Genomic DNA, 27,865 nt, shown 5'->3' on the forward strand with positions numbered 1-27,865 from the left:
TGTTCAATCACAGATGTTTAGAATCTACAAAAGAAGTGCAAGCTGAAATGGCAAAAGTATTTGTTGACAATTACGACCCCAAACAACATCTGCCAGGGAGCCGGGTTGATATTGCATGCTGCCACAATACCAATTTCTGTCTTAACACAGATTGCCTTATTTGAAAAATAATTCTACCAAGGATCAATTTGCCTATTTCCCAGGGAACCAAATTTAAATGCTTCCCCGATCCTCAGCTGGAGGTGGGGTTCCTTGAAGGCATCTGAGGCAAAACAGGATCTTGCCAGGTTGAAGAAGAGGCTTCTCAAATGCTGAATGGTACATCAGTAATCCAGAATTTTTTTTAAAAATGCAACCCCTCTTTTGTCCCACCCCCATTTCCCTTATCACCATGCTGGTGTAAATTAAGTTGTGGCTGGGGGCGGGGGCTAACACTTACTCAGTTTCAATGGGCCTAATATGGAACTCTCTGGTTCCATTGGGGAAGATGACAGGGAATTAGAAACAGGGCTCTGCCTTTCATCAGTCGCAGACAAGAATAAAAGAGCTGAACAATTTTACCCAATATTGACATTTTTTTTTTAATATGGAGGCAATTGCAGATCTAATTGGCCCCGATCCCTCACCCAGTTTCAATAGCACATGCACCTATAAGCATATTTTCTTTCTTCCATTGAAAGTGGGTGAAGAGCTGACTCAGAAGATCAAATTCATACAGAAGAATAACTGTGTGCAGAGAGTACTGGGTTTTGGGCAGAACTAAAATATTTAATGACCAATTCATCCATTTACCCATCCTAGTTTCAGAGTGATGAGAGAAAAAGATTCAAATATATCAGAAGTGGAAAGCCATGTGTACCTGGCCTGAAAAGACATCTGTGTCAATGAAATGAAAAATCAGAAGTTGGGCATGGGTGTGTGCATGAGAGTTACAGAGTTTTCTGATGCAGGCAGGCACATGTTGCTTGGGAGAGAGGAAACTATACTGCAGATGTCTATCCTATTGGATGGGTGGGTGGAGAGAGGGAGAACACAATAGCTTCACCTTAGCGCTGCTTTGCCTGGTCTGCAGAAGCAGAAGCTGCAAACGAATTCTCTCATGCCTGCTCTCTTCCATTGGCTCTTGCAGTAGCTTTTCACCTTTTTGTAGAACATCCTCAATTTGAGCCCTCTCTTCATCCAACTAAAATGATAACAGCACAAAAACACTAAATGATGCTTTAAGGGAAAATATTTCCCCTCCTCCCAAGATGAATATAACAGGCAGTATTCAACAACAAAAAATATGCATGAACAAAACAACTTCCACTTGCGTAATGGGACTCTTCCTTCTCCCAACCACATCCACCCTACACTTTCCCAAAATCTGCTCTAGAAGGTTGGGGGAATCCCCAGGAAAGATTTAGGGGGTGCAGAGGGGGAGGAAAGGATGTAAAGTCCCTTTCTGCAGCAGAATTCATTCCGCTCGCGTAAGTGCTACACTGAACACAACCCAGTATCTGTGAAGAGAAACATGCATAAAAATGTGTAGAATAGCTGAAAATATGTTTAATAAAGGCAAGTGCAATAATCTGTTTCATTCTAATCTCACACACCTTTTCATCATTTTCATTTGATTCCATGTGTTTCTCTACAACCTTCAGCATGTCCTGTAACTCACTTTCGAATTTATCAATGTCTGCAGAATCCACTGCAATTCCATGGGTCCCTTGCTTGACAAACACTTTATGAGCCTCCTGACTGAAAAGCATCTGATGGCAAATGGGAAGACAAAAAACACACATTGATTAATGCCTAAATAACTGCATCAGTAAAGTTGCAAATGAACATCACATTCAGAATCAGATTTTGCGGTGTAGGAGAACTTTGGCTACAGATTATCCAGTTTCACTGGCTCAGTTGAAAAATTAAAAATACTAAGCTGCACCTAAGAATGCAGAATAAGGCTGAGAGTGATAAGATGATTCCCATTCCCAGAGACCCAGGCTAAGGAAATGCCTAGTCATGAGTAACTGGGATACTCAAGACCTAGCTTATATGCTTTTGGAGAGTTGGAGGCATATCAAAAGTCAACGGGTGATATCCAGTTGTAACAGCCTGTTCAAGGAACAGCCATTCTGCAAGTGGGAGCCTCATTCTTAGTGCACTGCAACAGTTGTATTCTGTAAAAGATGTTGCGAAATCCTTAGCACAACCACTATTATTATGATACTTGGTGACAGTTAAGCTTGTGTGATACTGCTTGTTCAAGAACAAGTTCTCAGTCATCTTGTGCTAATGTTATGTTGGATCTCAAGCTTAGTGTTATGTACCCTTTCCACTAGACTGGTAGTATTCTGTAAATTAAATGCGTGTGTGCTTTTTTAAAAAAACACACCCAATAAATATTACTTAAACAATATATCTTGTCAAAGGCAAGCAGATATTTGTTTGTCAATGTACAGTAAGTTATCTCTAAGTTATCATCAAAACTTTTCTCCCCAGCCAAAAAAAATTAATCATAACCAACCAGCTCATCAATAAAATACTAAGAAGCAGCTTCCCTACCACATACACTTCTTATCAAAATAGGAGTTTGCACCTAGCTGAGCTCTAAAAATAACTAAGTAGCATTCATTCCACTAAAGCATTAAGAACCGATCAAGGATCTTAAGGGGAATGTAAGTGTGCAAAATCCAGTCAATATGGACACATTATCCAAGGGCTGTTAGGGATTATGTCTACTGACCAGTAAATGTGCATAATTCCATCTTCATGGAAGGATTATGTGCACAGTCCCCATGAGGCCTGGTAAATGTCCACAATGACCTGTTGTTTGCACATCAGCTGCTTCTTTCTCTGAAATATGCACATTCTCTGTGGCCTTTTGGGGCTTATGTATACTGACTAGGAAATGTGCACAATTTCCTTTTCATGGAAGGGTTGTGTGCACATTCTCCACGAGACCCAGTGAATGTACACACTGGCCAGTTGATATGCACATTAACTGCGCAACTTACATTCCCCTTAACATATGGACTTCAAAATGGGAAGAAATCAATGCTTTGGGATCATGCAGCAACATCCTTGTTTTGCACAAAATCTTCCATCCTCACCTTAGCACTTCTGATGTGCTGCGATACCTTCTCAAAGTTCCTGTTCAGTTCAGCCAGCTTGGGCTCTACCAGCTCACGGCATGACACACCACGGCCATTCATCAGGATAATAGCTTGGTCACGTACATTATCTACTCTGAGACTAACATCATCCAATTCTGATGTTAGACGCTGAGGAGAGGGGAAAACAGCACAAGCTTAGTGTTCAGTACACAGCAGGATAAAACGGGGGGGAGTGTAGCAAGAGAGTTATCAACCAAGAGATTTGGCGGAGTTTTATTTGGAACCAAAATATACTATTACTGTATAAGCCATGTCAGTAAGAGATTAGGTTTGCCACCTTCACTGTCTCTTCTTTCTTGCTGGCTGGCTTTTTCTCAATCTCATCCAACAGGGCTTCAGCTTGGTACAGCCAAGTGCTTATGTGGGCGACCTTCTCATCAAAAATCTCCAGTTGACTTTGGTGATTCTGGACAGCAAAGACAAGGATAAATCAATGAAAGAAATACCTAGAGAATGATCAATAAAATGAAAAAATGCTGCATATTAACAGGAAACACTTAGCAATAGATAGTCATCACTACATTTATTTAGATTTCTGGCCCACTCCATGCCAAGAGCTCTGGACAGTTTACAATAAATTTGCATACTCAATTCAAAAAGAAAATTAGACTAAAATTTAGAAGGTATTAAGTCCACGTCCTATCCCCTTTTGCACTATTTTCTATCTCCTGCATCCATATTTTTGCTACAGGATAAAGCCTGCCCAGGCCCACTTCACCTCTCCCTAAGAACACGCTTCCCTAAAGAGCATAGAAAATATGCAGCATTCATATCCCCACATCATAACAGGGTTTAATAGCCAAGGAGTAAACCAGTATGCTCAAACACATAACAAATCCTTAACATATTCAGACAACGCTGCTCATTATAGATCGCTTTCTGTCAATTTTACATGAATGATTATTTCACTGATAAAAGAATACATGGTTGTGAAATTGGATTTCCAAAAGTTCTTGATTTTTTATAGAATTGGTTTATTCTGATAGTAACACTTTATAGCAAAGGTTTTCAGATTGCAAAAGTATAGAGAAAGAAGCAAAGGTAGCAACTTTTAAAGCACTGGTGAAATTCTGTAGTGTGTTCACCTTATGCTTTGATTCAACATAAATTCTGAGGTTACCCAGTGCATGAACAATAGTGGCTATTCCATGTCCTGGAAAGGGTGCAGTTGCCGTATAGCTTAAGCTGATAACAGGCATCCCCACAGAGATCACCTGAGCTTCCAGTGATGGATCGAGGAGCACCCCCAAACTATAAACTTGTTCCTTCAGAGGAGTGCAACCCCAACCAGAACCAGTAAACTCCCCAACTCCTGTACCTCGGAGCCACTCACCACAGTCCCCCATCACTGCATTCAGTTTAAAACAGGCACAGCCTTTCCTGATTCAGGTGTAACAGAAATAGAGCTGGGCGTCATCAGCAATCTGATGGCACCATGCCCCGAATCTCCCAATTACGACTCACAGCAGCTTCTTATAGATATTGAACAGCACTGGGAACACATGGTGAGAAGGCTATCATAATATAACTTATTGCCCTGCAGCAATGAATAGCACAATTGGCAGGAGGCTGGCACATAATTCCCCCAATGCTATTCTATAAACCTGGCCCCATAGTTCCACCAGTCCCCCACTCATGGAGGATACTGCAGAATCAAAAGCCACTGAGAGATCAAGCAAGAGCAACAAGATCACATTTCCCCTATTCCCTGTAATGTATCAGGGAGACCAAGGGTGATTTTGGAAAGATACCCGGGAAAGATTTTTACTTTTTTAAACCTTCAGATGTTTGTTTGAATGCATATCCTCACAGATACCCATTCCCCCTTCAGAACTTCCCACATGGAAGGGAAACATCTGAATGAAGATTCTAAGCGCTGGAATTCTCCCATTATCTGAACTTCCGCCTTGTCTTCCTCTCATTCCAGGAATGGGAACTGGTGCATACAGTGAAGTTTGGGGTGGGGATCATATGCAAAACCCCTCCCACCTCATTAATCCTACACATATTCAGGCAAATGTCTGAAGATTGCTTCAGAGATATTATAGACGACCAGTCTTGATTGTGAATGACTTCAAAACAGGGAGCTGACAGATAAATAGATAACTCACAACAGAGATCAGAGAGGACACAAGAATGAATTAAACTGCCATGGGTGCGTTAGATTCTCTTAATATAATATGGCTACAACATATTCATGTCAAAAAGTAAAGGCTATTAAAACTGGCTGTTTAGATAGCAAGAATCTTACAAAGTTCAGGTAGGCACACTTTAAACTAAGCGAAATGATCTTCTAAAATTCATGACACATTTTAAAATTATATTGGCCCCTCACCTTTCTTATTAAGTAACTTTAATCTTCCATCTACTGAGCATGCTGATATCTTGTCTCTTCACAGGAATTTCTATGCTTTGTGACAGTACACACAGAGAGAAGGCTATCATAATGTACCTTACTCTGCTGAAGCTAATTACACTTTGGAAATCCTAATGTCAGACAGATAACTCAGCTAATAAAAAAATATTTTTAAAGACAGCAAATATTGTAAAGTTAAAAATTGCATATAAGCTTACCAAAAGCGTATTGCACCAATCTTCCGTCCAAGTTCGGACTCTACTCCACCCAGCATTAAGAACACAGAGCTTTTCCTCCAAAGTCGTCTCACTGCCTTCCACTAAGGTCTGAAGTACAGCACTACTCTCTGTTACACTGTTAAGATCAACCTTCTTCCTTTCCAGTTCTCTCAGCACATTCTGAAAGGCAACAGAAACTATTAACAGAACCAAATTCTTCATGATTGCAAAGTCAAAGATGGCATCAGATGCATTCATAGCATATGACCATGTTTCTAATTTGACCACCTTGCCTTTTCATATCATGTAAGGCCAACTGCATATATGCCCAAATGAACACGGGGTATTCTAATATTGACAACGATATTTGCACTAATTGTAGAATTTTCATAGAAGTTCTAGCAGCATGAAAATTCTCCTTCAATAAAAGGCAAATGAAGCATTGTGAAGTTATTGGGACCATTTGACAGTTCTGCATTTCTGTGCTCATACAGACTAATGGACAGGGCTGACCCAGCCATGAGGCAAGGTGAGGTGACCATCTCAGGTAGCAGGATCCACAGGGGTAACAGATCCCAATGTACATATTTATTCCTTCACTCTGCCACTGTTCCTAATATCAATCTTCATAATAATAATAATAATAATAATAATAATAATAATAATAATAATAATTTATTATTTATACCCTGCCCATCTGACTGGGTTTCCCCAGCCACTCTGGGTGGCTTCCAACAGAACACTAAAATACAATAACCTATTAAACATTAAAAGCTTCCATAAACAGGGCTGCCTTCAGATGTCTTCTAAAAGTTTGGTAGTTGTTTTTTTCTTTGACATCTGGTAGGAGGGCGTTCCACAGGGCGGGTGCCACTACCGAGAAGGCCCTCTGCCTGGTTCCCTGTAACTTGGCTTCTTGTAGCGAGGGAACCGCCAGAAGGCCCTCGGCGCTGGACCTCAGTGTCCGGGCAGAACGATGGAGGTGGAGACGCTCCTTCAAGTATACTGGACCGAGGCTGTTTAGGGCTTTAAAGGTCAGCACCAACACTTTGAATTGTGCTCGGAAACGTACTGGGAGCCAGTGTAGGTCTTTCAAGACCAGTGTTATATAGTCTAGTGGGAAGAGGGATGTCATTTTGTGGTTTGTCTCAGGTGCCAAAATGTCTTGGGCAGCCCCTGCTACCTGAAATTATCTACTGTTGGGAAATGAAGTTGTAATTTTTAAGACAACTTATATCTTCCTCTTGCCTTTATCAAATTTCATTTTATTAGATTCTGCCATTTATTTTATTATGCAATTACTCCATGTTCTAGTTCCATTTGTTATTTCATAAAGTTTCTTGTTCTGCATGTGGGGAACTATATATCTATCTGTTATGGAGCAATTCAAACTACTTTTTGTCTGCATGTGTGCATGTACTTTTCATGAAGTGGAGGGAACCTTATGTAATTCTTCCCACCATAATATACATTTTTGTATAATGGTATGTGTGTAAGCACTTGTTAATTAATAAAGTAGTGCCTTTTCTCTAAATCGCTGTGGAGCACAGAGCATATTGCAACATTTCAAATACATTACACTGAAACATTTAAATACTACTAATCATATTGAAGTATGTTGTATACAGATAGTAGAAAGGTCCTCAGATCACAATTATTTATAGCCATTTTAACATAAGGATTTGTGCAGTTTCCTTGCACGACAAGAAATTATACTGTTCCATTTTTAACATCAATCCTCAGAACACAATACTCCTCCTTGTAGGCTAATGACTTTTTGCACTCAATTAGGCAAATAATTGACTAACCATGACATTCTCTAAAATAGCAATCAATAATTAAAACAAGCAATTAAATTCAAAAAGCCAAGAACTGTATTACGTTATGGAAAATGAAACACACTGGTGAGCCTTGGATCTAATACGCCTTTTTTTGGCTGGCACAATTCAGCTTTTAGAGAAAACGATTTTTTAAAAAATGTCTATAATAAGGCAATCAAATTTAAAAGATAGTTTAAGGTTTTAAATTATCCATGCCAGCTTGGGAAAAAGCAGTAAAGGAAGCATAGACACAATATATGTTTAAATATATGCTCGGAACTATTGGGGAGAAATTTGGAACAAAGTATGATATTTGTGCAGTTAGCTACTTGGTTGATTTTTTAAATAGGTAAAAAAAAATCTTTATATAGCTATTTTAACCACTTTAATCCATCACTGAGGGGATTTATCAAGTAACAGATAGCAAATATTAAGTGTTGCTGCTGTGGAATTATAGAGATTAGCTCCTCCAACGCAGCTTTGTATAGTGGTTACAGATCTAATAGCCAATTCTTCAACATTTTAAATTATTTTCTTTGAGCAACAGCCAACAAAAAGGCTTATATTACTAACTCTAACTTATCCTAGAAGAGCAGACAGAGGTGAAGATAGGGGTTGGCAAAAACAGCACCCGACGAGAACACAGGCCCAGGTGGAGTGCAAAAAATCACCTTTCAGACTATGAAGTGTGTGGTGTACATATATGTGTGGTGCCACACCACTGCTGTTGCAGCAAGATCAAATGCAGAAGCCTCCCATCCTTCTCGCACAGTGGCAAAATTAGGGGTGGGGGGTCAATACAGCTCCTTGCCAGGGACAGAAGAGACCCTTGGTACACCTCTGAGAACACAGGATAAACACTACCCATTCACAATAATCATGTACCATATGCAATGTTTTTGGAATCTAATGCTGGAAGAAAATGCCTACGATTTTCCTATTTATAATCAGCAATACATAGTTGACCACCAATTGCATAGCAGAAAATTCTGCTTGAAAAGCATGTGTCAATTTTTCTTCCTCAGCTTAATGTAAACCAGGAAAAAGTTGCACTATGGACCAGCGAAAAGCAACACAACAATTCCTTCTAGTGCAACAGGACTTTCCACCTTTCCTTCCCCAAATTTGCTCTGGGTGGTCCAAAGACCACCATCCCCCACAAAACAGCAGGGGTGACAGATAGTTCCATCAGGCAAGCTGAACATGGGGGGATGAGGACATCCATCAGGGAAACATAAAAGGAGAAAAACCATTAAATAAATTATTTGGAAGCACTATGAGCCTTGCAGCTGGGTTGCTATTGACACTGCAGCAAAAATTAAGGTAACAGTAGCTTCACAAGTGAACTAGAGGGACAGAATTATGTTGGTGATTCTACATAGCCTGGAAATTTCTAGCGCTTATATAATTTGTTTAATTTATATACAAGGCTTCAAGATAGGCTACTCATTAGAAAGTGCATTTTAGTTAACAGTTGCTCCAAAGATGAAATAGAAACAATTGTCTCTGTTTTGTTTTTGCTTTTAAATCACAAAGGAATACAAAGAAGGAGGAACAAGATACAGTTTTTCTTACTTTAGCCCATGCGATTTCAGTGTCCAGATCAGTGAGCAAACTCTCAGAGGTGGACTTGTGCACTAACTCAGCCTCCGTAGCCTCTAGCCATTTCGACAAGGAAAGGGAGACTTCCTTGAGCTTACATGACAGCTGCAATGCCTGCTCCAAATCTTGCTTCCCTTCAGTGACCTGCATAAGAAACCCAGCATGTAAAAACAGAGATAAGGAGTTCTGCTTCTTCAATAAGAAATACGTAGCAGTGAAAGTAATTGGCAACATCCAGGTGGTATTTTTATAAAAGGTCACACTAAGAAAAAAGAAAAAAGGGATCCAGAGGGGATCCTGGAAATTACAGGCTGCTTAGCACAGGAAAACTGGTGGAAAGTATAGGTAAGGTAAAAGTAAAGGACCCCTGGATGGTTAAGTCCAGTCAAAGGCGACTATGGGGTTGCGGTGCTCATCTCACTTTCAGGCCAAGGGAGCTGGCGTTTGTCCACAGACAGCTTTCCGGGTCATGTGGCCAGCATGACTAAACCGCTTCTGACACAAAGGGACACCGTGACAGAAACCAGAGCGCATGGAAATGCCATTTACCTTCCTGCCGCAGTGGCCCCTATTTATCTACTTGCAGTGGCATGCTTTCAAACTGCTAGGTAGACAGGAGCTGGGACAGAGCAATGGGAGCTCACCCCATCGTGCGGATTCGAACCGCCAACCTTCCAATCGGCAAACCCAAGAGGCTCAGTGGTTTAGACCACAGTGCCACCCGCGTCCCTAGTTTAATGTCCCTGCTTAGCTTAATGTCTGGCACAGGAAAACTGGTGGAAAGTATATTTAAACATAAACTAACCAATCCTATAGAACAGCAAGCTTGGCTGAAGCAGAGCTGAAGTAGGTTTCTGCAACAGCAAATTTTGTCTCACTAATCTATTAAGAGTTCTTTGAGAGTGTCAACAAAGCATATAGAAAGAGGTGATCCAGCTTGCTAGACAGAGCATCCAAGGTGGCTTACAATTTAGATTATACATTACAATGAGGTACTAAATAACAGACAGTTCAGAGAGAGAGCAGAACTAAAACATTTGAAGATGCAGTGTGCAAAGTTAAAACAATCCAAAAGCCTTAAAAAATAAAATGCACTGACCATTTATATAAAAAACAAATAGAAGGAAGCCAGTCATGGTTTCCCAAGGAAAAGCTTTTTACAATCTTAAAACCATTACAGAAAGGACCCTATATGTGTCCCAGGCAACAGTACCTCTGAAGGCAAAAAATCAAAGAGCAAGGCCTCTAATGGTCATAAGGGTGGTCAGATTCATGCGGCAGAAGACTGTCCTCAAATAGCCTGACCCCAAAGCCCAAAAGCAGCACACAACTCTTACCTGTGCACCCAGATCATTGTATAGAAATTTCAATGCTGTCAGTTGTTCATCCATGCTCTTAGGGTTATCTGTTTGTTGTTTCTGTACAATTTGCCTTCCTGTTTTGATTACAGTTTCCACTTCAAGCTTTACTTCACTGAGAGTCTTGTAGAGTTTCTAGAGTCAGAATGAATTACACATTTGTTACTGTTTCATGTCTCAAGGTTTGTCTGTTTCTGTTTCCAAATACTGGTTAAACTTGTTCATGTCATATTACTTCTTGAAAGCAGGTCAAACATAACAATGCATCAATTCAAACATCCTGGCCATAACAAATGTTTCATTCAAAGTTTTAAGAAATAGCTGTTTGGGGTTTTTTGCTTTAATGCTAAATATGACAAAGATAAAATTATGTTATTTTCTCTGCATCAAATTTGTCTCTAAGTACCATTAAAGTGAAAAGTTAAGTAAGCTTCTCTTAGAACTATTTTGATAATATGAAAGTGTTACGTTCTTTTGATAATTCTATCTAGGTATAAGAACCAAATCTCTTAAAAATAATTGTTCCTTTTATCCAAGATTTCCACCAAATCTGTGGATATGCTTCTATAGAAGGATATCTTTGGTAGGAGTCTTCATTTCAGTTGAGACACAGAAGCAAAGTATCTTAAATCTTCATGACCTCATGGAAATAATATGGAGGGAGAGGAAAGTAGGAAAGTGCAGCCAAAATTCTACATTACCATGCACTTATCGAAGTGAGACTGAATTACATCTGGGTCAATATCCTTCACATCCAAGACATGGAGCTCAGCCTTTACACTATCCAGAACCCGTTTACAATCCAGCATACGTTGCTCAAAGTTCGCTGGTTTCTGGAAAAGCTGATACTTTGTGGATACCTCCCGCAGTTTCCTCTGTTTATAAAAGAAGGCAACAATATCAAACTGTGACCAGAAAGAAAACACCTCCAAGAGGTTTCAACAACCCTCCTCCTCCATCTCATTGCTTAGACCATGCAGCACGTCTCCCAGATACCTATCCTAGTCTTGTACAGTCTTGAGCCTAGCACAGGATCCTTGTCCTTATCTTCAAAGGACTCCAGATTCTCATGCCCTTATCACATCTCTCTGCTCTTAAACCTCAATACACCTCTACCTGTGACTGTCACTCCTCCAGCAAAACCCTCAGCTATCCAAGGTCTCCTGCTGCCTCAAATGATTTCATCCTTTCTCCCACTATGATGAGAAATACCTCTTACTTATGTCTAATATGACCCACAGGAAGCTGCATTATACTGAATTAGTTGTCTACAAAGACTTACTGTCAGTTCCCTGGTTCCCATGCTAGGAGTCTAACCTGGCAAGCCATGAGAAGTGGTCCATCAGTTCCACACCAGCCCGGGCTTATCACCAAATCTCAAAGGTATTGTGCTCAGTGTTCAGGATAAAAACCCTTTGTCTATTCTTTAGAAATTGTTCCCAGCTAATTAGGTTTTATGTAGACTAATTGTGTAATTTACAATGTAATATGCTGTATGCAGGCTAGTCCTGTCCCAGGGACAGGCTTTAGTAATATGGCACTCTGAGCAAGGACAAAATTCGGCACACACTCCCAACTTTGACTAGGTACCCATATAAATATAGGTATGATGATGATGATGATGATGATGATGATGTTGATGATGCACCCTCTTAGCTCTGTGCCCTGTGAAGAAGAACTGCCCACACCACCCTAAATCCAGCACTGCCAGTGCTTTATACTCAGAAGCTATATGTATTGCACACTGATTCCTGTTGTACATGAATAAAGTGCATAGCCTTCACCCATAAGTGTGCTTACCACCCCCGAATCACACAGAAAGCTGCCTTTTGTCAGAACACATCCTGCATACGAATTCTGAAATAATTCAGATCATGCTTTATTTCTACAACTAGCAGTGTCAACCTCCCGTTTTATTTTTGGAGCTGTTCCAATGACAACGAATTTAGAAATCAGATCAACAGATAATTTAAACAAACTTCTAAGATGCCCTTCATCCACTGGATCTCAGGGTGATTTTCTAATGATTAATAGAACAATTAATATTGAAAAGCAGCATCCAGACAAATCAAAGACGCACAAGAAATTTATAAAGCAACAAAATTATTTATCTATCAAACTTCTGCAAATCAAATTCAAGTAGCAGGACTCATGTTTATCATCCACAGGTGCCCTCTTCATTTTTTACTTATACGGTCAGTTACACTCAGTCCTGGTCACTGGCAAATGCTTGTGATATTTACCTGCAAGGCATCCAATTGAGACCCACTACGAGGAGATCTGCATTCTGGGGAGGCTGGCATCAACGGCCGCACGTTCTTTTTTAGCTCTTCCAAGGTGGATTCATGAGCAGCAATTTCAGTTTGGATTTTCTGCCAAGTCGTTATTGGAAAGGCAAAAAACAGTACATGGCAGATATCAGCCTTACTAGCAATAAATCACACCACAGAAGTCTATTATGAGTGCTACAGTGTCAACATCAGTCATGCTGGCTTTGATGATAGGCTCCTTCTTTCAAAGTCATTAGCCCTATTACAGCAGGTACTCCAATGTGTCCGCCTACACACACATACACAGCTAAATTATACGGCACAGATTCCTTTCAAGAAGCAATCTATCATCAACTTACACCCAAAAATCCTGCGTGGCAACAAAAGTCTACTGAAAATACCTGTGCCTCCTGTGGCATTTGGAAGGCATCTATTCTGTCGGTCAAGTATGAAGTTAGCTGCCTATCCAGATCCTTCAAGCTCTCTTGTAGCACTTGCAACATGTGCTCGGTTTCCCGCATTGTCTGAAGCTGCTGTTCCAAGCAAATCTGTCTGCTCACTGCCTGAATTTTGAAGCAAAAGAGTAAGTTGCACAGCATGATTACTTTTGAATTTGAACACAGAAAAATATGAATATGAAATAAAATGAGAACTGCAATTTCCTTTCTTGCTGACAAGGGCTGCAATTTAAGCACTGAATTTTTCAAGATTATGAACCACTCCTAACAGAAGAGCACTTAATTCAGAGATCCTTAACATGGGAAGCCCAAACAAAGATGTACATGATTATGTTCCCCCATCAGCATCATTCATCTCAACATACGCAAGAATGGCGTGGTTGGAGGCACAGCTTGAACTCTCTAGGGATTTCTATCAATCATTTCCTACTATAACATGTTTATAAAGGCTGCCAACATGGATGGCTTTTCCCCAGAGAAAACCCACCGCATACAGCTGAACCGGAACAAATGGCAAATGGGTTTTCCGTGGATTGACGTTTGCTCCAAGTCAGCAGTAAAGAGCGGATTTTCCAAAGGAAAGTGGTAGGACAAATAGAAAATCGCTTGGACCTGTGCCTAGTGTCTAAGCAAAGTGTGGACAAGCCCAAATCCATTAAGGTAAAGGTGATCAATGGATACTGATGATGATAGATGTGTGTACCACCTCCGGTACAGTGGTACCTTGGTTTACGAACTTAATCCATTCCGGAAGTTCGTTCTTAAACCAAAACTGTTCTTAAACCGAGGTGCACTTTCCCTAATAAGGCCTCCCGCCGCCGGTGCCCTTCCACCATTTGGCTTCCATTCTTAGACCGAGGTAAAGTTCACAAACCGAGACACTACTTCTGGTTTTGCAGAGTTCATAAAGCGATCAGGGCTGTTCTTAAAGCGATGTACCATTGTATAATTGGTGTGCCTTTAAATGCCAGTTGCCACAAAACACAAGAGAAGAGACTACTATTACACTAATGTTCTGCTTGTGGGCTATCCATAGGCATCTGGTTGGCCTGAGGAAACAGGATGCTAGACTAGAGGAGTGCTTGATTTGATCCAGCAGGGATTTTCTTATGTTCTTTTCATTGTTGTTCTTAGAACATTACTGCTGAAATTCATTTTATTCAGCGCTCTTTCTCTCTCTCTCTCTCCTTAGGCAAGATCCCTTGGGTCTTAAACATTCCTAATGCTTTCAACAATCACACACTTCAAAGGTCAGGGAGCAGGTCGCACTCAAAAACAGAGGTTAAGTAGTTCTTTTAAAACCACTTGGCCGTATCAGTCATCAGAACAGATGTGAGTGAATAGAGTAAGGCAATATGCAATGGAAATGTGATCAGAACTGAAAGCAGCTGCAAAGGGAGTCCCTTGCTCAAAAGAATAGCTGTGGCTCCACCAAGATAGTACAAATTCACTGTAAGGCAGTATAACTAATAGTTGAGGCAAGTGTTCCTATGAGTAGAACACCATTTGCTGGGCACACCAACTAGAAGAAGGGCAAGGTCATTTTTGCAGAAACCCGGATCCTCTGAAAAGCTGGGGGGGGGGGTTGAATGGGGACTGAAGGTGGAAGAGGGAAGTGGCAGATTCACCCCCTCTTCCTCCAGTGAGACTCTTCAGTGGATCTCAGTGTATTCCATGAGCAGAGGGAGTCCCACCCTCAAAAAGTAGAAGGGACCTTTTGGATCCAACCCTGTGTTACACATTGCTGGCAGCATCCTGCTAATCTCTAAAATGAATCTGAGTCACCAATCCAGATCTTAATCTGTTTTGTGATTTTCAGAATTACCATATTTTTTGCACCATAACACTCACTTTTTTCCTCCTAGAAAGTAAGGGGAAATGTCTGTCCATGTTATGGAGGGAATGCCTATGGGTGGCATGCCTACGGATTTTCCTCCTCTAAAAACTATGGTCGGGTGTGTGTTATAGAGCGAAAAATATGGGTAATCTAGTTAGCCGTTAATATACTTCAACTAATATTCTGCTTACAGAAAGATTTTCTTCCATTTGCACTAAAGCTTATGGGAACATTCTCACAGTCTTTTTATTCCTTGCTTTGCATCTTACTTATGATGGGAAAAACATTAGTTTACATATTGCCTCTTACTGACTTTTAGAAGCATGGAAGGAGTCCATTTATGTATCGACAACCCTATCATCTTTTGTTCTGCCCTGCACAGTGGATTGTGACCCACCAAGCTAAATGCAGCCAACCAGTCTGAATGTTGGCTAATCAGGGGCTTAGCAAGGCTTCAATTTTTGCTGTGTGTCTGACAGCTGCCAAACACCTGGAAGGCCACAATGGATGATTTGTGCATTATTTGGCTTGGTGGGTAGCAAGTTGTACAGGTCTGATCTTGATACTGGGTGCCAAAGATTGCTGTCAGCTTGCGATGGCTATTTAAAGCTTTGTTACATACTAAGCATAGAGGCACTAGTGAAAACAAATTATCCATCTTACTAAAAATACAAATTCTTACCACATGACTTAATTCTTCATAGCGGGCATTGAAAGCTTCCAATTTTTCACTGATGATTTCATCAAGGATCCCTCCATCAATCAACGTTTGGCCAAGTTCCCGAATTTGAGTCCGGTTATCAGTTGGATGGCGTAGGACAGATTCCAATGACTAACAAGAATTGTGTTGTTAGTTTAAAAAAACAACAACAATGCATCACAACAATGCAACAAAAACTAATATAGGTAACTCAAATCTTACATTTATTTTACTTGCATGATCACAGCTTTGGGTGGGGAATAAACAAATGGAGAGCAGAGGAAACCCGCTCTCAATTTATTTCCCAGCCCCAACCCATGCACAGCTGCAGTCGCAGACTTACCTGACTTTGGGAAGGTAGTGCACTACCTTGTGCCTCCTCGCCAAAACCCAGCACCTTGCTTACCAGCTTTGGGAAGGTGGTGGAAGGGCTCTGAGAGCCTGACAAAGCCCTTGCGCCTCCTTCCCAAAGCCAGGCAAGCATTTACATGTTTATGTGTGGACCCCCAGAACCAAATCCTCACATAAAATGTGCGTTACCTGTATCTGAAAGCATGTGGAAACAATTATTTTAACCTGCCTCCCGAACACCAAACACATCTCATGGAAGTGCACTGAGTAGCTCCAGGACAACAACCAACAAGGTTCTGCTTCTGTCAATCTGACCTGCAGCAATGATGGGACCTGAAGCAGATCCTCCTCAGCTGATCTCAAGCTATGGGGAGTTTCGCCCTGAAATATCCAGGACCCAATGCATTTAAGACAAAGTGAGAACTCATAATTTTGCCCAGAAACACACCTGTAACCCGTTATGTTGTCTGAGCACCAGTGTTTGAACATCATGCTGATGCGCACCTGACAGCACTTGTTAACCTGTACCTTGCTAGGCCTGCAGAACCAGCAACTTTAGCAAACACACAAAAGAGCAGCCATGATGGATGAAAATGTAGACGCCTGTCATTTCTGTACAAGCAGCACTGAATGTTTTGCTAGATTTTGCTAACTGCTGTGTGAGACTGGCATCCTGGATGTTGCTAAGATTAAAAGGAAACATCACACTGTCAACATAATGTTACCTGCATGAAGAATACAATATCCATGGAGTCAAAACAAAGGTGAAAGCCAGTGCTGAAGTGCGTCAAAGGTGACTTAAGTGAAGAACTGCTGAAGAAGCAGGGGTCCCAAATGCACAATTCCCCTTCCCAGATAGATTATAGTCTTTGTCCTTCACTCATGTGGTTAAATTAATTGAAAAGATGGAAAACTCCCATCCTCTTGGCCCAGTTTCCAATCAACATAAAAAGTGTACGGAGAATCATTTTTGCTCCTTTTCACTGCTAGCTGCTACCTGCTGTCTAACTCTGCTTCACATGCTTTCACACAGCTGAAGCTCAAAAGATCCTGCTGTATCATTCTGGATTTGTAACAATGAACTTTAGTCCAACCTGCTAGTATGCTTGGGAACTTAGAAAATCTGTTTCAAAATTAGAGGAAGTTAGGAGGAGTCCATATTAATTATTTGATTACTTTGCCAGTGCAATCACCAAGACTTGCATATACATTTTATATCACATTACTTTAAGTTGCTTTATTTTCACAAACTTCATAATTATTTAAGTTACTTGGTGATCTTAAAATTGTATAACAACATTAAGCTTTGTACACAAATAAGCCGATTGATTTGTTTCACTTGCAATCTTGAGCTTTTATCACTGATCATGCTTTAATCTTTGTCTCACTGGGTTGCTGCTGACCAAGCCCTGATTGAGGGAATGCAATGAGCACTGGTGTATTGGACTGGCATACACTAGTGTTGATTGGATCCCCAAATTTGGCCAGTTGTATTTTCCACACCATCTTTATGGACAGCCACTCATAAAGCACTTTGCAACTGTCTAATCTAGGTGTCACTGTGGCATGGATTATAGAGTTCAGGTCACTGTCCTCCAACTGGAAAAAGGTACACCAGTTAATTAAGGCAATTACAGTACTGAGATTTAAAGCACTTTTGGAAGAATTAACCCCAAAGGACATCTGTATCAACAAATAAAACCAAATATACAATAGCTTAACTATTATAAAGATTAGGTGGAACTGTTTATTCATTACCAATGCAACGATCATTTGCTGTAATGTAGCAGAAAAATATTGTTCTAATAAATAAATTAAAAGTCCACATGCATTTTCTGCCTTTTCCTTGGGCATACATGAATTGATGGAATGCCTACCATACCTCAAGGGCTTCATTGACAGCATCTACTTTATCTGGCAAGTTTTCAGTGCTTTTCATCCTTTCCTCCAAAGTGTTCAGCCAGGCTGTTTCTAGATCCAGATAGTGGAGCAGCTCAATCCAGCAAGACCAGACTTCCTGAAGGTGATGGGATTTCATTAAAAAAACACAACTAAATTACATTTCAGAGACAAATCCCTATTCAATCTAGAGAGGCACCCATTTCTCAAGTTTCGATTGGCACTCTAAATAGAGTTAGTTGTCAACCAGCAAGACCTTCATTAACCTCTGCATACACTCCACAATTTTTTTAGCAACAAGGCCTGGCAAACCACTCTGCAGTATAGCATGTCCTATCCTGGCCCAAGTTTTACCACCTATCCCATCTTTTGCTACACCTAAATGCATACCGTTCCACTGGAAAGTGGGAGAGCTATGAGATAAACCAAGGGCTCTTGCTCTGTACCACTACCCACATCAATACAGTATAATCTCTCTAAATAAAATTTTGGCATGCTCTGTCAGCTTAGCAAATGAAGATACAAAGGAATATTCTGCCCATGTACAGTACACAGTCGCTTTGGAGATAGCCATGATTAAACAAACAAATCTCTAAGCATGGTTTTCCAATTTCATCCACACCAGGAAACCACGAATGTTCATTTTTGAATACAGTATGATCTTAAATCATTCACTTGTTAAGGTGAGGTATGATTTTCCAAAGCAAGCCAGTGTCTCCCTTTGGGACAACTAGAGCAGGCTTCCTCAAACTCAGCCCTCCAGATGTTTTTGGCCTACAACTCCCATGATCCCTAGCTAGCATAACCAGTGGTCAGGGATGATGGGGACTGTAGTATCAAAACATCTGGTGGGCTGAGGTTGAGGAAGCCTGAACTAAAGCATGTGTTGAGAAGTATTATCTGAAATGCTTTGCAGATGTACACATGGTCACATCTGACCTCAAGTATCATTTAATATAGAAATTATGGTCACATTAAATAAAAGTTTTCAAGTTTTCTAGTTCTTCAGCTTTTCAATGATGTACTAGCATTTCCTATTGCCCAATATATCACAGACATATGAAACATTTCTGCTGAGGTTAGATTATTCGGCAATACCTCCAAAGTGTGGCATTTCCCCCGGATTCTGTTGCAGAGTAGCTGGTAATTCTCCAATACAAGGTTAAGCTCAGTTGTTAAGTCCTGACCACCAGATGGCAGTTTAGCAGCTAACATCTTAATGTTGTCTTTCAGAATTTTCACCCGCACTTCTTTCTGTAGCACATCCTCTTTTGCTCTCTGCCCAAAGAAAGTGATTGCTGATCAAATGGTTACTGACAAAGACAATTACAAAGTCTTAGTCTTTAGTATACAAATGGAAGTTTCTAGTCATTCAATTTTTTTCAATATTTCATTATAGAAGCTGGCAGGAACAGAACCACTGTGCTCCATGAAGTTTCACTTGACGCTCTGTTGTACTATTTATCACATCATGCTGTCATGCTCATCATGCTGTCAAATGACATGATTTCTAACACAACAAAGACTCTTGTAGCACCTGAAATAATTTATTATTGCATGAGATTTCATAATGTGCAGACATTTCTTTGAACGTGATCTATCTTTCATAGCCAGACTATTGCCATTTCAACTCATTAATATTTTTACCAAAACAGTGTTACAGAAATTGCAAAAACAACACTATAGAAAAATCCTTTACATTCATAACATTTTAAAGCAATTCAATAAAACATTTCCCAGGTGAGTAGCCACATAAGTCCTCCCATCTCATGTCTTATTTCCAATTCTGTCACAGAGCTGAAATACCAACATGACACTGCAATTAAAAATATCTGACAAAAAACTAGATCATGACACAAGTTTGGATGAAAGTGGTGGTGGCAGAAAAAGGGAAATGCACCTACGTACAGTGAATCCTATGCCTCCTCTCAGTTTCAGAGTGCAAAGTTCCCTCATCAAATATGCTAACTCTGTATTCAGTTCTGCACTCTGAAAACGTATAGCTTCAACCCCTTCTGTCCCTCATCCCACTACATAGCAAGATCTACAACTTCTGCTTCTGCCAGCCCCTGAAACTCCAGCAATAGTCCAAGACCATTAGGCCAAGACAAGCAAATAGTGCCAGACCAAGTAAGATCCACTTCTCACAATTACATAGGATCTCCTCCACCACTACTGATTAGTTCCAGTATTTCATAATTCATATCCCGTTCTCCCTTCCAAAAAAGGTTTAGACACAGACGTTCACAGTTCACTTTTTCATTTTGTTTCATTTTCACAAAGCCTTATAAAAGAACATTTCCTGAAACCTAAGCTACTTTCCAACATCACACCACACCCATTTCTATTATTCACTCGGGGTTTTCTACAGCTAACATTTTTTTAAAAGTAAATTCAAAAACTCATAAAAGCAATTCAAAAAAGCAATTTCTTGTTTAATAATGGATAATTTGCACATAAACTTAGAGACCCACATAACCTTTCGCACAATCACGTTTTCTCACCTTCATTTCATCCACAGCATTTTCCAGCTCATCTGGACTCTTGTATTCAAAATCTCTCTCCAAATATTCTTCTTCGGCCTGAGTCATCCATTCTTGCATCTCTGTCAAATCCTTTTTGAGGTTTACAGCTTTTTCTTGACTTTCGGATAATTGATTTTTCTGACTAATGATCTAGCAGTTCAACCAAAAACACACAGAGAGGCAAAAGCTATCTGCATCATTTGAAGAGAGTCTCAGCACTGATTCAATGTAAAGTATAAATATCAGAGGATTGAAAGTTTCAGCAGCTCACTTCTAAAGTAATTATTGCATTATAAAATATCTGGCAAATACTGTTGCTATGGTTACAAAAAAAATCTTTCATCACAGCTTACTAGAACTGACAGATGTAATAGAATACTATTCTGCTTATTTTTAGCTATAGAATGTTTGCTATAGTTTTAAGTTCTATAATAACAAATCCATGGTTGAACATCCCTAGGATATGGATCATTCAAACAGGATGTTTATTGGAGTGAATCAACACCACAATTTACTGTTACATGTGCTTAGGTTTCTGTTACTTTAGGCAAACACACACATTATACACATATTAAATGGACAGGAGGTTCCAATGCAAATCTTATCCAGAATAAATATGTGCCCACTGGTACTGCCTAGACTGAAGGATGCCAAGCACTAGTTGAAATGTCTGGCCTTTTAAGGGATGGCTTCCTAAAATATAATAAAAAGAGGAGTAAAAAATACCTATCTGAGTAAATTAAACTTCAGATTCCACAGACACAATTTAAATTGGGGCAGTATTGTCTAACGGAGCAAGAAATAAAATGAGCATTCAACCAGCACAAGCAGCAGACCTGATCTGTCATTTTTTTGCTAGTCACAAACTCATTTTTTTATTTTATTTTTTTTGGTCTGGCAGAAAACATGAGCAGGCAAGACCTAAAAGGTCTCAGTGGCTGGAAAAGACGACACTGATTTATTTGATAGCAAAAAAAGGCAGTCTAGCTGAAACATTATGCTGTACAAAGTTACAAACAAGATGATTTACTTCAGTGTTTATTGATCCCATGGACCTCAAGCATTTGTCCAGCAGCAAAGCCAAGAAGAGAAAGGACATAAAATAGTTCTGTTATAAAAATGAACCTCACCCTCTCCTCTAAGGAAGTTTACTGTGAAGGAAGTCTTGGGCCTGTGGCCACACTGTGGCCACGAATACCCCACCCAGAGAGGCCTTGCCAAGCCATTGCATTACTATTTGTCAAAAGATGACTTGCCTATGGTGCCTTTGGAAATGGTCGGTGGTGTTTAGCATTCTGTTACATAATATAATGTATACAGTGCTGAATACATACATGATAAGCAACCATTACAATAATCCTGGAAGATAAATCACTATTCTTATCCCACATGGTGGTGTTGAGGCCAAGGGACAGAATGACTCGCTAGGTCTACCTAAAGTTCATATCTAAGATGAGATTTGAACAGGGTGTCATTCCAGATCACAGCTTGCACTCTAACCTTCCTATGCTAAACCAGTAGTAGACAGCAGTCTCATGGTTTCACTGCCAAACAGTTAACAGAGTTTCAATGTTTTAGGGTGGACTGTTGCCTGTTAATGTTTATTAACTTATCTAAGTACACTTACACCCTGCATCTCTTCCATAATGGAGCTCAAGGCAGTGCTGGTGAGATTCTCAGATGATCTCTCATCCAGGCACTGATCAGACCCAGACATTGTGTTTTAATATACATGTTAAATATATTATTTATATGGCTACCAAGTCTGTTATTTCAATGTATACAAGAAAGCTAATACAGTACTATGAATACAGAGTGACGAACAAGACAATGCAAATAAAGAGTAATGCTGTCAGTGACTAACCTGCTTGCTGAGTCTCTCCCATTGTGACTGGACATCTGTCAGCTTAGATTTCACCCAGGCATTAACTGGCTGGCCTCTTAAAGCAGAGTCTATTTCTTTCATCTCCTTTAAGGACAACTCAGTCTTCTCCATTTCAGTAACAAACAGCTGATCACAAGAGAGAAAACACTTTAACAACCACTTTTCAGGATGCAGGCAGAAATGTTGTCCATTTCCGAAGGCATCGTACAAATATTTCTGATTCTATTTTTTATAACTCCTAAATTACTCCACATGCAAAATTATTTTAAAATAAATATCCAGTTGCATACTTTCATCTGAGTCTGAAAATGGATCCAACCCAGAGAGCTTCTTCAGGTGTGTGAGGGTTTGTATTCAACTACAGGGAATTCTTTTCTCTGAATAGCTTTGAGCAGCTGCTGCCCACACACAAATATTACATTACAAATGGCTTGTGAAAATCTCAACTTGCAAAGAAAATGTGTGTCATATATTATGATGGGCTGTTGATGTCATGGAGTTTCCTGAGCAGTTATCTGGATTTTGGCCATTGTCTGTCTCTATTCAGGAATGGTCTCACAGTCAAGACTCAAAGGGGTATCAAGGGTAATCTGGCTCTGTCCCCACTACCTATAGTGATAAATTCAGTCAACTACAAACCTTACAGCTACTAGGCTGGTTACCGTATTTTTCGTCCCATAGGACGCACCTAGTTTTTTGATTGGGGAATCCAAACCAGGTCGGGGAACAGCAAGATGGCGGCGCTGCACCTCCCCGCTGTTCCCCCAACTTGTGGGGCTGCCCAATGTCTTCCCGAAGCGCCGGGCGCTCTGCTTCAGCGCTCCCTGCGCTCCCGGAAGCAGGCTGCTATCCACAGCCTAGGGAGCCCTGCAGGAACTCCCGCGGGCTCCCCAGGCTTGCTGATAGCTTCCTGAAGCCTGGAGAATGAGAGGGGTTGGTGCGCACTGACCCCTCTCGCTCTCCAAGCTTCAGCGAAAGCCTGCATTCACCCCATAGGACGCACACAGATTTCCCCTTCATTTTTGGAGGGGGAAAAGTGTGTCCTATAGGGCGAAAAATACGGTACTATGCAAAGAACTGTGCAACAGTCCCTGTGCCCAAAAGAGGCTTCTTTGATCTTATGCTTCTTGAATAGCAGCCCCATATGCCAGATGGCAACCCACTTTTGGAAGCAAGTAAACTCTAAATAAGCTTGGAATATGTGGGTCTGGTCTTCTGTTCAAAAGGAGGATATGATCAAATATCATGACAGGCACACCCAAGCACACAGGTAAGGCAGATTTTTGGAAGCCAGTTATAATGGCTGCAATCATATACTATGGAGGGTACTAACCTCACACTTCGATTTAACCATACTGAAATACCTCTATACTTTAGGGAAAGTGTGCCCGTACTTTTATGTTTTTGAATGCATGGCGCAATTCAAATAATCTCAGCACAACTGCACTTTTCTCCCAATCCCCCTATGACCAATGTTGTTTTTCTTTTGTTTTTATTCCAACAGCATCTCCACATGGGCAAAGCTCCCGCTAATTATAGGCTACTCTGAAGATCTTGCAGGATTACACACTACCTATCTCTCTGTTAGAAATCTTCATTTTTTAAAAAGAAGTGAGACAGTTCTAGTACTCTATCTATATACCTATCTATATTGTAATACTGAACAGGCTGTCAAATTTTTAAAACGAGGTTCCACAACTGCATTTTAGTACCATGGTATCAGGGAACAAAGGAATGCAAAACACATTTTTGTGTTGCTTTATCCTTTTTTTTTTAGAGAGGGATTTTTATGAAATGCACTATATAATGCTTTGAAGTAGCCAAAGAATAACAGAGGTAAATAAGCAACTCTGTTCTACATTAGCAGGGCTTACCATGCATTGATCAAGCTGTCTCTGAAGGCCTTCAGGATCCCTTTGGATCGCTTGCTCTTTCATTAAGAAGTCTTTTACACCATCCAGCCACTTCTGAACCAGTTTTGAATCCGTCTGAACAGAACATAAAAAAGTTAAGAAATGTAATTAACTGTTTTGATCTATTTGTCTTCCAGATTGGAAAACCCCAAATACAATAGTAATTCCCACTTGCTTATTTTTTTCCCCATTGTCAGGCTCATGTAAAGATTTGCTAACCAAAAACCCAATTATAGACTAACTAATAATCCAAATTCTGGACAAATGGCACCAACACTGGAGGAAGAGAAATAAAAACACACAAAGAAACCTGGCAGATCAGACCAAAGGCCCATCTAGTGCAGGATCCATTTCTCATAGTGACCAACCAGATGCCTGTGAAAGTCCACAAGCAGGACCTGAGAGCAACACTGCTCCCCCCAATCTGTGATTTCTAGCAACTGGCACTCAGAAGCATACTGACTCGGTTAAGTGGGGGTAAAACATAGCAGCTCACTCAAATCTTCTGTACCAGCATAGAACATGGGTTTGAAGGGCTTGAGGCATTTTGAAAACAGAGCAAGCAGCAACTGGCTTGTGAAATAAAAGCATAATTTCATACTGTCTGCAAAATCTGAGTTGTAAACATAGCTCCTTCTGACATGAACACAGACTTTGCTTGCAGAAGCACAAAACTGGTAGATTGCCTCCTCCCCCTTCTGTCAGCAGGATCCTTCGCTGAATCAAAAACCTTCCATTGACAGAAGGAGCCCTTTTGTTCACAGGAGGTGAAATTAGGATCCAACCCAATAATTACATTTCACCACAACTGCTAACAGCAGCAATAATGCACTATTAATGGAATGGTGCTTAGAGAACTACAACAAAAAAGAGAACTCACTGCCCCAAGAGCCTAACACTTCATACAAAAGATGAGCTTTGAAATTTCAGTGATATGAAAGAGGCATGGTGTCATGGTATTCTAATAAGGAGTTCCAGAGAAGGGAGACATGACAAAGTAATTTTAGTGCAGGGTGGTTGAACACACAGCCCAAGAGCTGCATGTGGCCCTTGAGGCCCCTTTTTGGTGGCCCTCAGCAACATTTCATGTCTCCTCTGCAGCCCTTGCACTGCCTTTCCAATGTCGGCACTGGGCTTTGAGAAAGAGGTGTGAGGACAGGGTTCTAGAGTCCTCCTGCCTCCTTCCCAAAACCTAGTTAGCATTTTCCCAGCTTTGGGAAGGAGGTGGGAGAACTCCAGGACTCTGACAGAACGTTGTGCCTCCTTCCCAAAGCCAGGTACCTCACCTATCCAGCTTTGGGAGGACAGCACCAGGTTTGGGGCCCGTCAAATTTTGACCTTGCCTTCCCCCTTCTACAAGACAAGACACTGAGGAGCCCAAGGGTTCAATGTCAAATTACTCTTGCGGCCCACTTGGTATGGAAATACAAGTGGGCACAAAAGGAAGCAGAGAGGTTGGTACCAAAGAAAATAGAGACAGCAGGGACTCTGACCAGAATATAGACATTTGGATAGGTGAATGGATATATAAGAAAAGGAGGGATAGGTTCAATATGTCTGAGACCAAACATGAGTTTAATGAAGAACTCAAGGAGAAATGCATATGCACAAATGGGGATACAGGACTGGATAAAGGTGGAAGCTCTAAGGTAGAGAGCTGGGCAGCATCATATAGGAAATGCTGAAATCCATGTGATTTGAGGTGACCACAGAAACCAAGAATGCAGGGAAACAGAAGACCAGGGGACTCCAAACATCCCTGAGGGTCTACAAGGGAGAAAGTTAAGAGAGAGCAAATCCCTGAAAGAGTAGGAAAAGAAACAGTTGATAGCAGGTACAGGTTTAGGTTGTGAAGGGAATAAAGTAGAGAAGAGGATAGTTAATTGTATCAAAAGGCAACAAAGAAGTCAAGAAGGATGTGAACAGGCTAGAGAGCCTTGAATTCAGCAGAGCTGGGTTGGGAATTAAATTCTGTTCTATTTTAGATCAACTATATGATCAGCCTCAGTGGTTTTAGAAATATCTCTACCAGAATTCAGTTATGCTTCTCATTTTTATTCTTTGCTGATTGTGCATATATATTGCCATCTTAAAGGATACTTGTTCTAGGTATTCATCAAAGTACCTATTGTGCTCTGCATCTTGATACAGAGGGATAATTTATGTCCAGATTCTTGGCATTTTTTGTTCTACCTCCAGCTTCTGGCATTTTTTCAGCTGACTTGATTTGCTTGTGAAGAAAAGTTTCCAAAACAGGGAGCACACACAGTAGTTCCAAGGGTATTCACTACAGGCCAATAGAGATACACTCTAGCCTGTAGAACTGAGCAGTAAATATTCTTCAGCCAAATTACTATTTATATATTGCCTAACATTGACAAGGCATTTTATGTACCTAAAGCAGACATCTTATGGCCAAGGATTTCTCATGATCCCTTTGATCATTTTCCCTCCTGACTTCTAGCTGCCACATCTCCACTGTCATTATCCCTCCTCTCCACTATAGTGAACCCAACCTTCTCCTTTAGCTCCAACAGAGTCGCTATGTCCCCCTGTCCCCCAACCTCCAAAAATGATTTCTTGCCCCATCTGCACCTATAAATACCATCAGATATCTATGGAGCAACTTGCCTTTAGTCTCCCAAAACAATGGTGGTGCTGATGCTGGGTTCCCCTGCCCACAGTGGGTCACTCTGACAGGCCAGTCACTGTTCAAATCATTTGATGTCATTATGATGTCAGATGACACACAACTTTAATTCAAATAGTGCTACAAAGGAAAATTCAAGCCCACCAAGTAAGCTTTGAAGTCAGCACCACTCAGCTGATTGGTGCTGACATCAAGCTCTCTTTTTGGTAGTCATCATTTGCACCAGTGATTCTTGATGAGGTTTTAGTGGACCTGAATTCTGAGTCTATCAGTTGATCTGTGCAGACTTTGAGCCCTACTTTTGGCAGGGGTCATCTGTGTGAGGAAGCCCTATTGAGAACTCCCTAGTGCAGCAAATTCCAGCAGGCTTGAAGTAGCATCTGTTAGAACATCAAGCTCTGATTTCAGCAGGGGTTGGCTGTGCAAGAGAGTTTTCAATGTATAGCTCTGCTCCAATGTCATCCCAGTGGGCTCGGCTGGCTGGCAGTCAACCTCCCTTGACAAGGAACAATCAAGAGTATGCTGGCAGGCACATCTCTGTCTGCCCCACACTTGATATAACATGAGGAGTGGAAGAGGCGGGCATGATTTTGAGGAAGCGGCCTTGCAGACCAAACTGGGATCTGTTCCAGGCCTAATCAGGCCTGTGTGCCAGAGGTTCTCCATGTCCATCATAAAACATGCCACTTCCTTTTGCTGTCCTGACATTCCTCAATTTTTGCTTCTGGAGCCATGCAATTTGACTTCCATCTCCCTCACCAAAACCACTATTTTCTCATTACAAAACCTACAGGTACTGATTTCATTCCTTCCCCCCAAACCTTTTACTTTGTTTAATACATTAGATCCTTCTTTTGATACTCAT

General features: G+C 40.7%; 1 protein-coding gene across 3 annotated transcripts in view; it reads right to left on the reverse strand.

Annotated features, from left to right (window-relative positions):
• The window catches only part of UTRN (utrophin), a gene marked incomplete at its 3' end in the record, with an annotated part of 317,155 nt that overhangs the window by 204,616 nt on the left and 84,674 nt on the right, over positions 1-27,865 (reverse strand). For all 3 annotated transcript variants that reach the window (XM_081905086.1, XM_081905087.1, XM_081905088.1), the window contains exons 24-39: positions 24,312-24,425; positions 22,417-22,563; positions 20,532-20,702; positions 19,126-19,305; positions 18,011-18,145; positions 15,760-15,909; positions 13,184-13,345; positions 12,756-12,884; positions 11,214-11,387; positions 10,492-10,647; positions 9,128-9,298; positions 5,733-5,912; positions 3,436-3,564; positions 3,096-3,266; positions 1,596-1,751; positions 1,046-1,183 (exon numbers count right to left, since the gene is read on the reverse strand). In XM_081905086.1, the coding sequence (XP_081761212.1) occupies positions 1,046-1,183; positions 1,596-1,751; positions 3,096-3,266; positions 3,436-3,564; positions 5,733-5,912; positions 9,128-9,298; positions 10,492-10,647; positions 11,214-11,387; positions 12,756-12,884; positions 13,184-13,345; positions 15,760-15,909; positions 18,011-18,145; positions 19,126-19,305; positions 20,532-20,702; positions 22,417-22,563; positions 24,312-24,425 (2,463 nt within the window). The remainder of the gene's footprint in view (positions 1-1,045; positions 1,184-1,595; positions 1,752-3,095; positions 3,267-3,435; positions 3,565-5,732; positions 5,913-9,127; positions 9,299-10,491; positions 10,648-11,213; positions 11,388-12,755; positions 12,885-13,183; positions 13,346-15,759; positions 15,910-18,010; positions 18,146-19,125; positions 19,306-20,531; positions 20,703-22,416; positions 22,564-24,311; positions 24,426-27,865) is intronic.

The sequence above is a fragment of the Podarcis melisellensis genome, assembly GCF_964234715.1.
Source record: "Podarcis melisellensis genome assembly, chromosome: 3".
Taxonomy (NCBI): Eukaryota; Metazoa; Chordata; class Lepidosauria; order Squamata; family Lacertidae; genus Podarcis; species Podarcis melisellensis.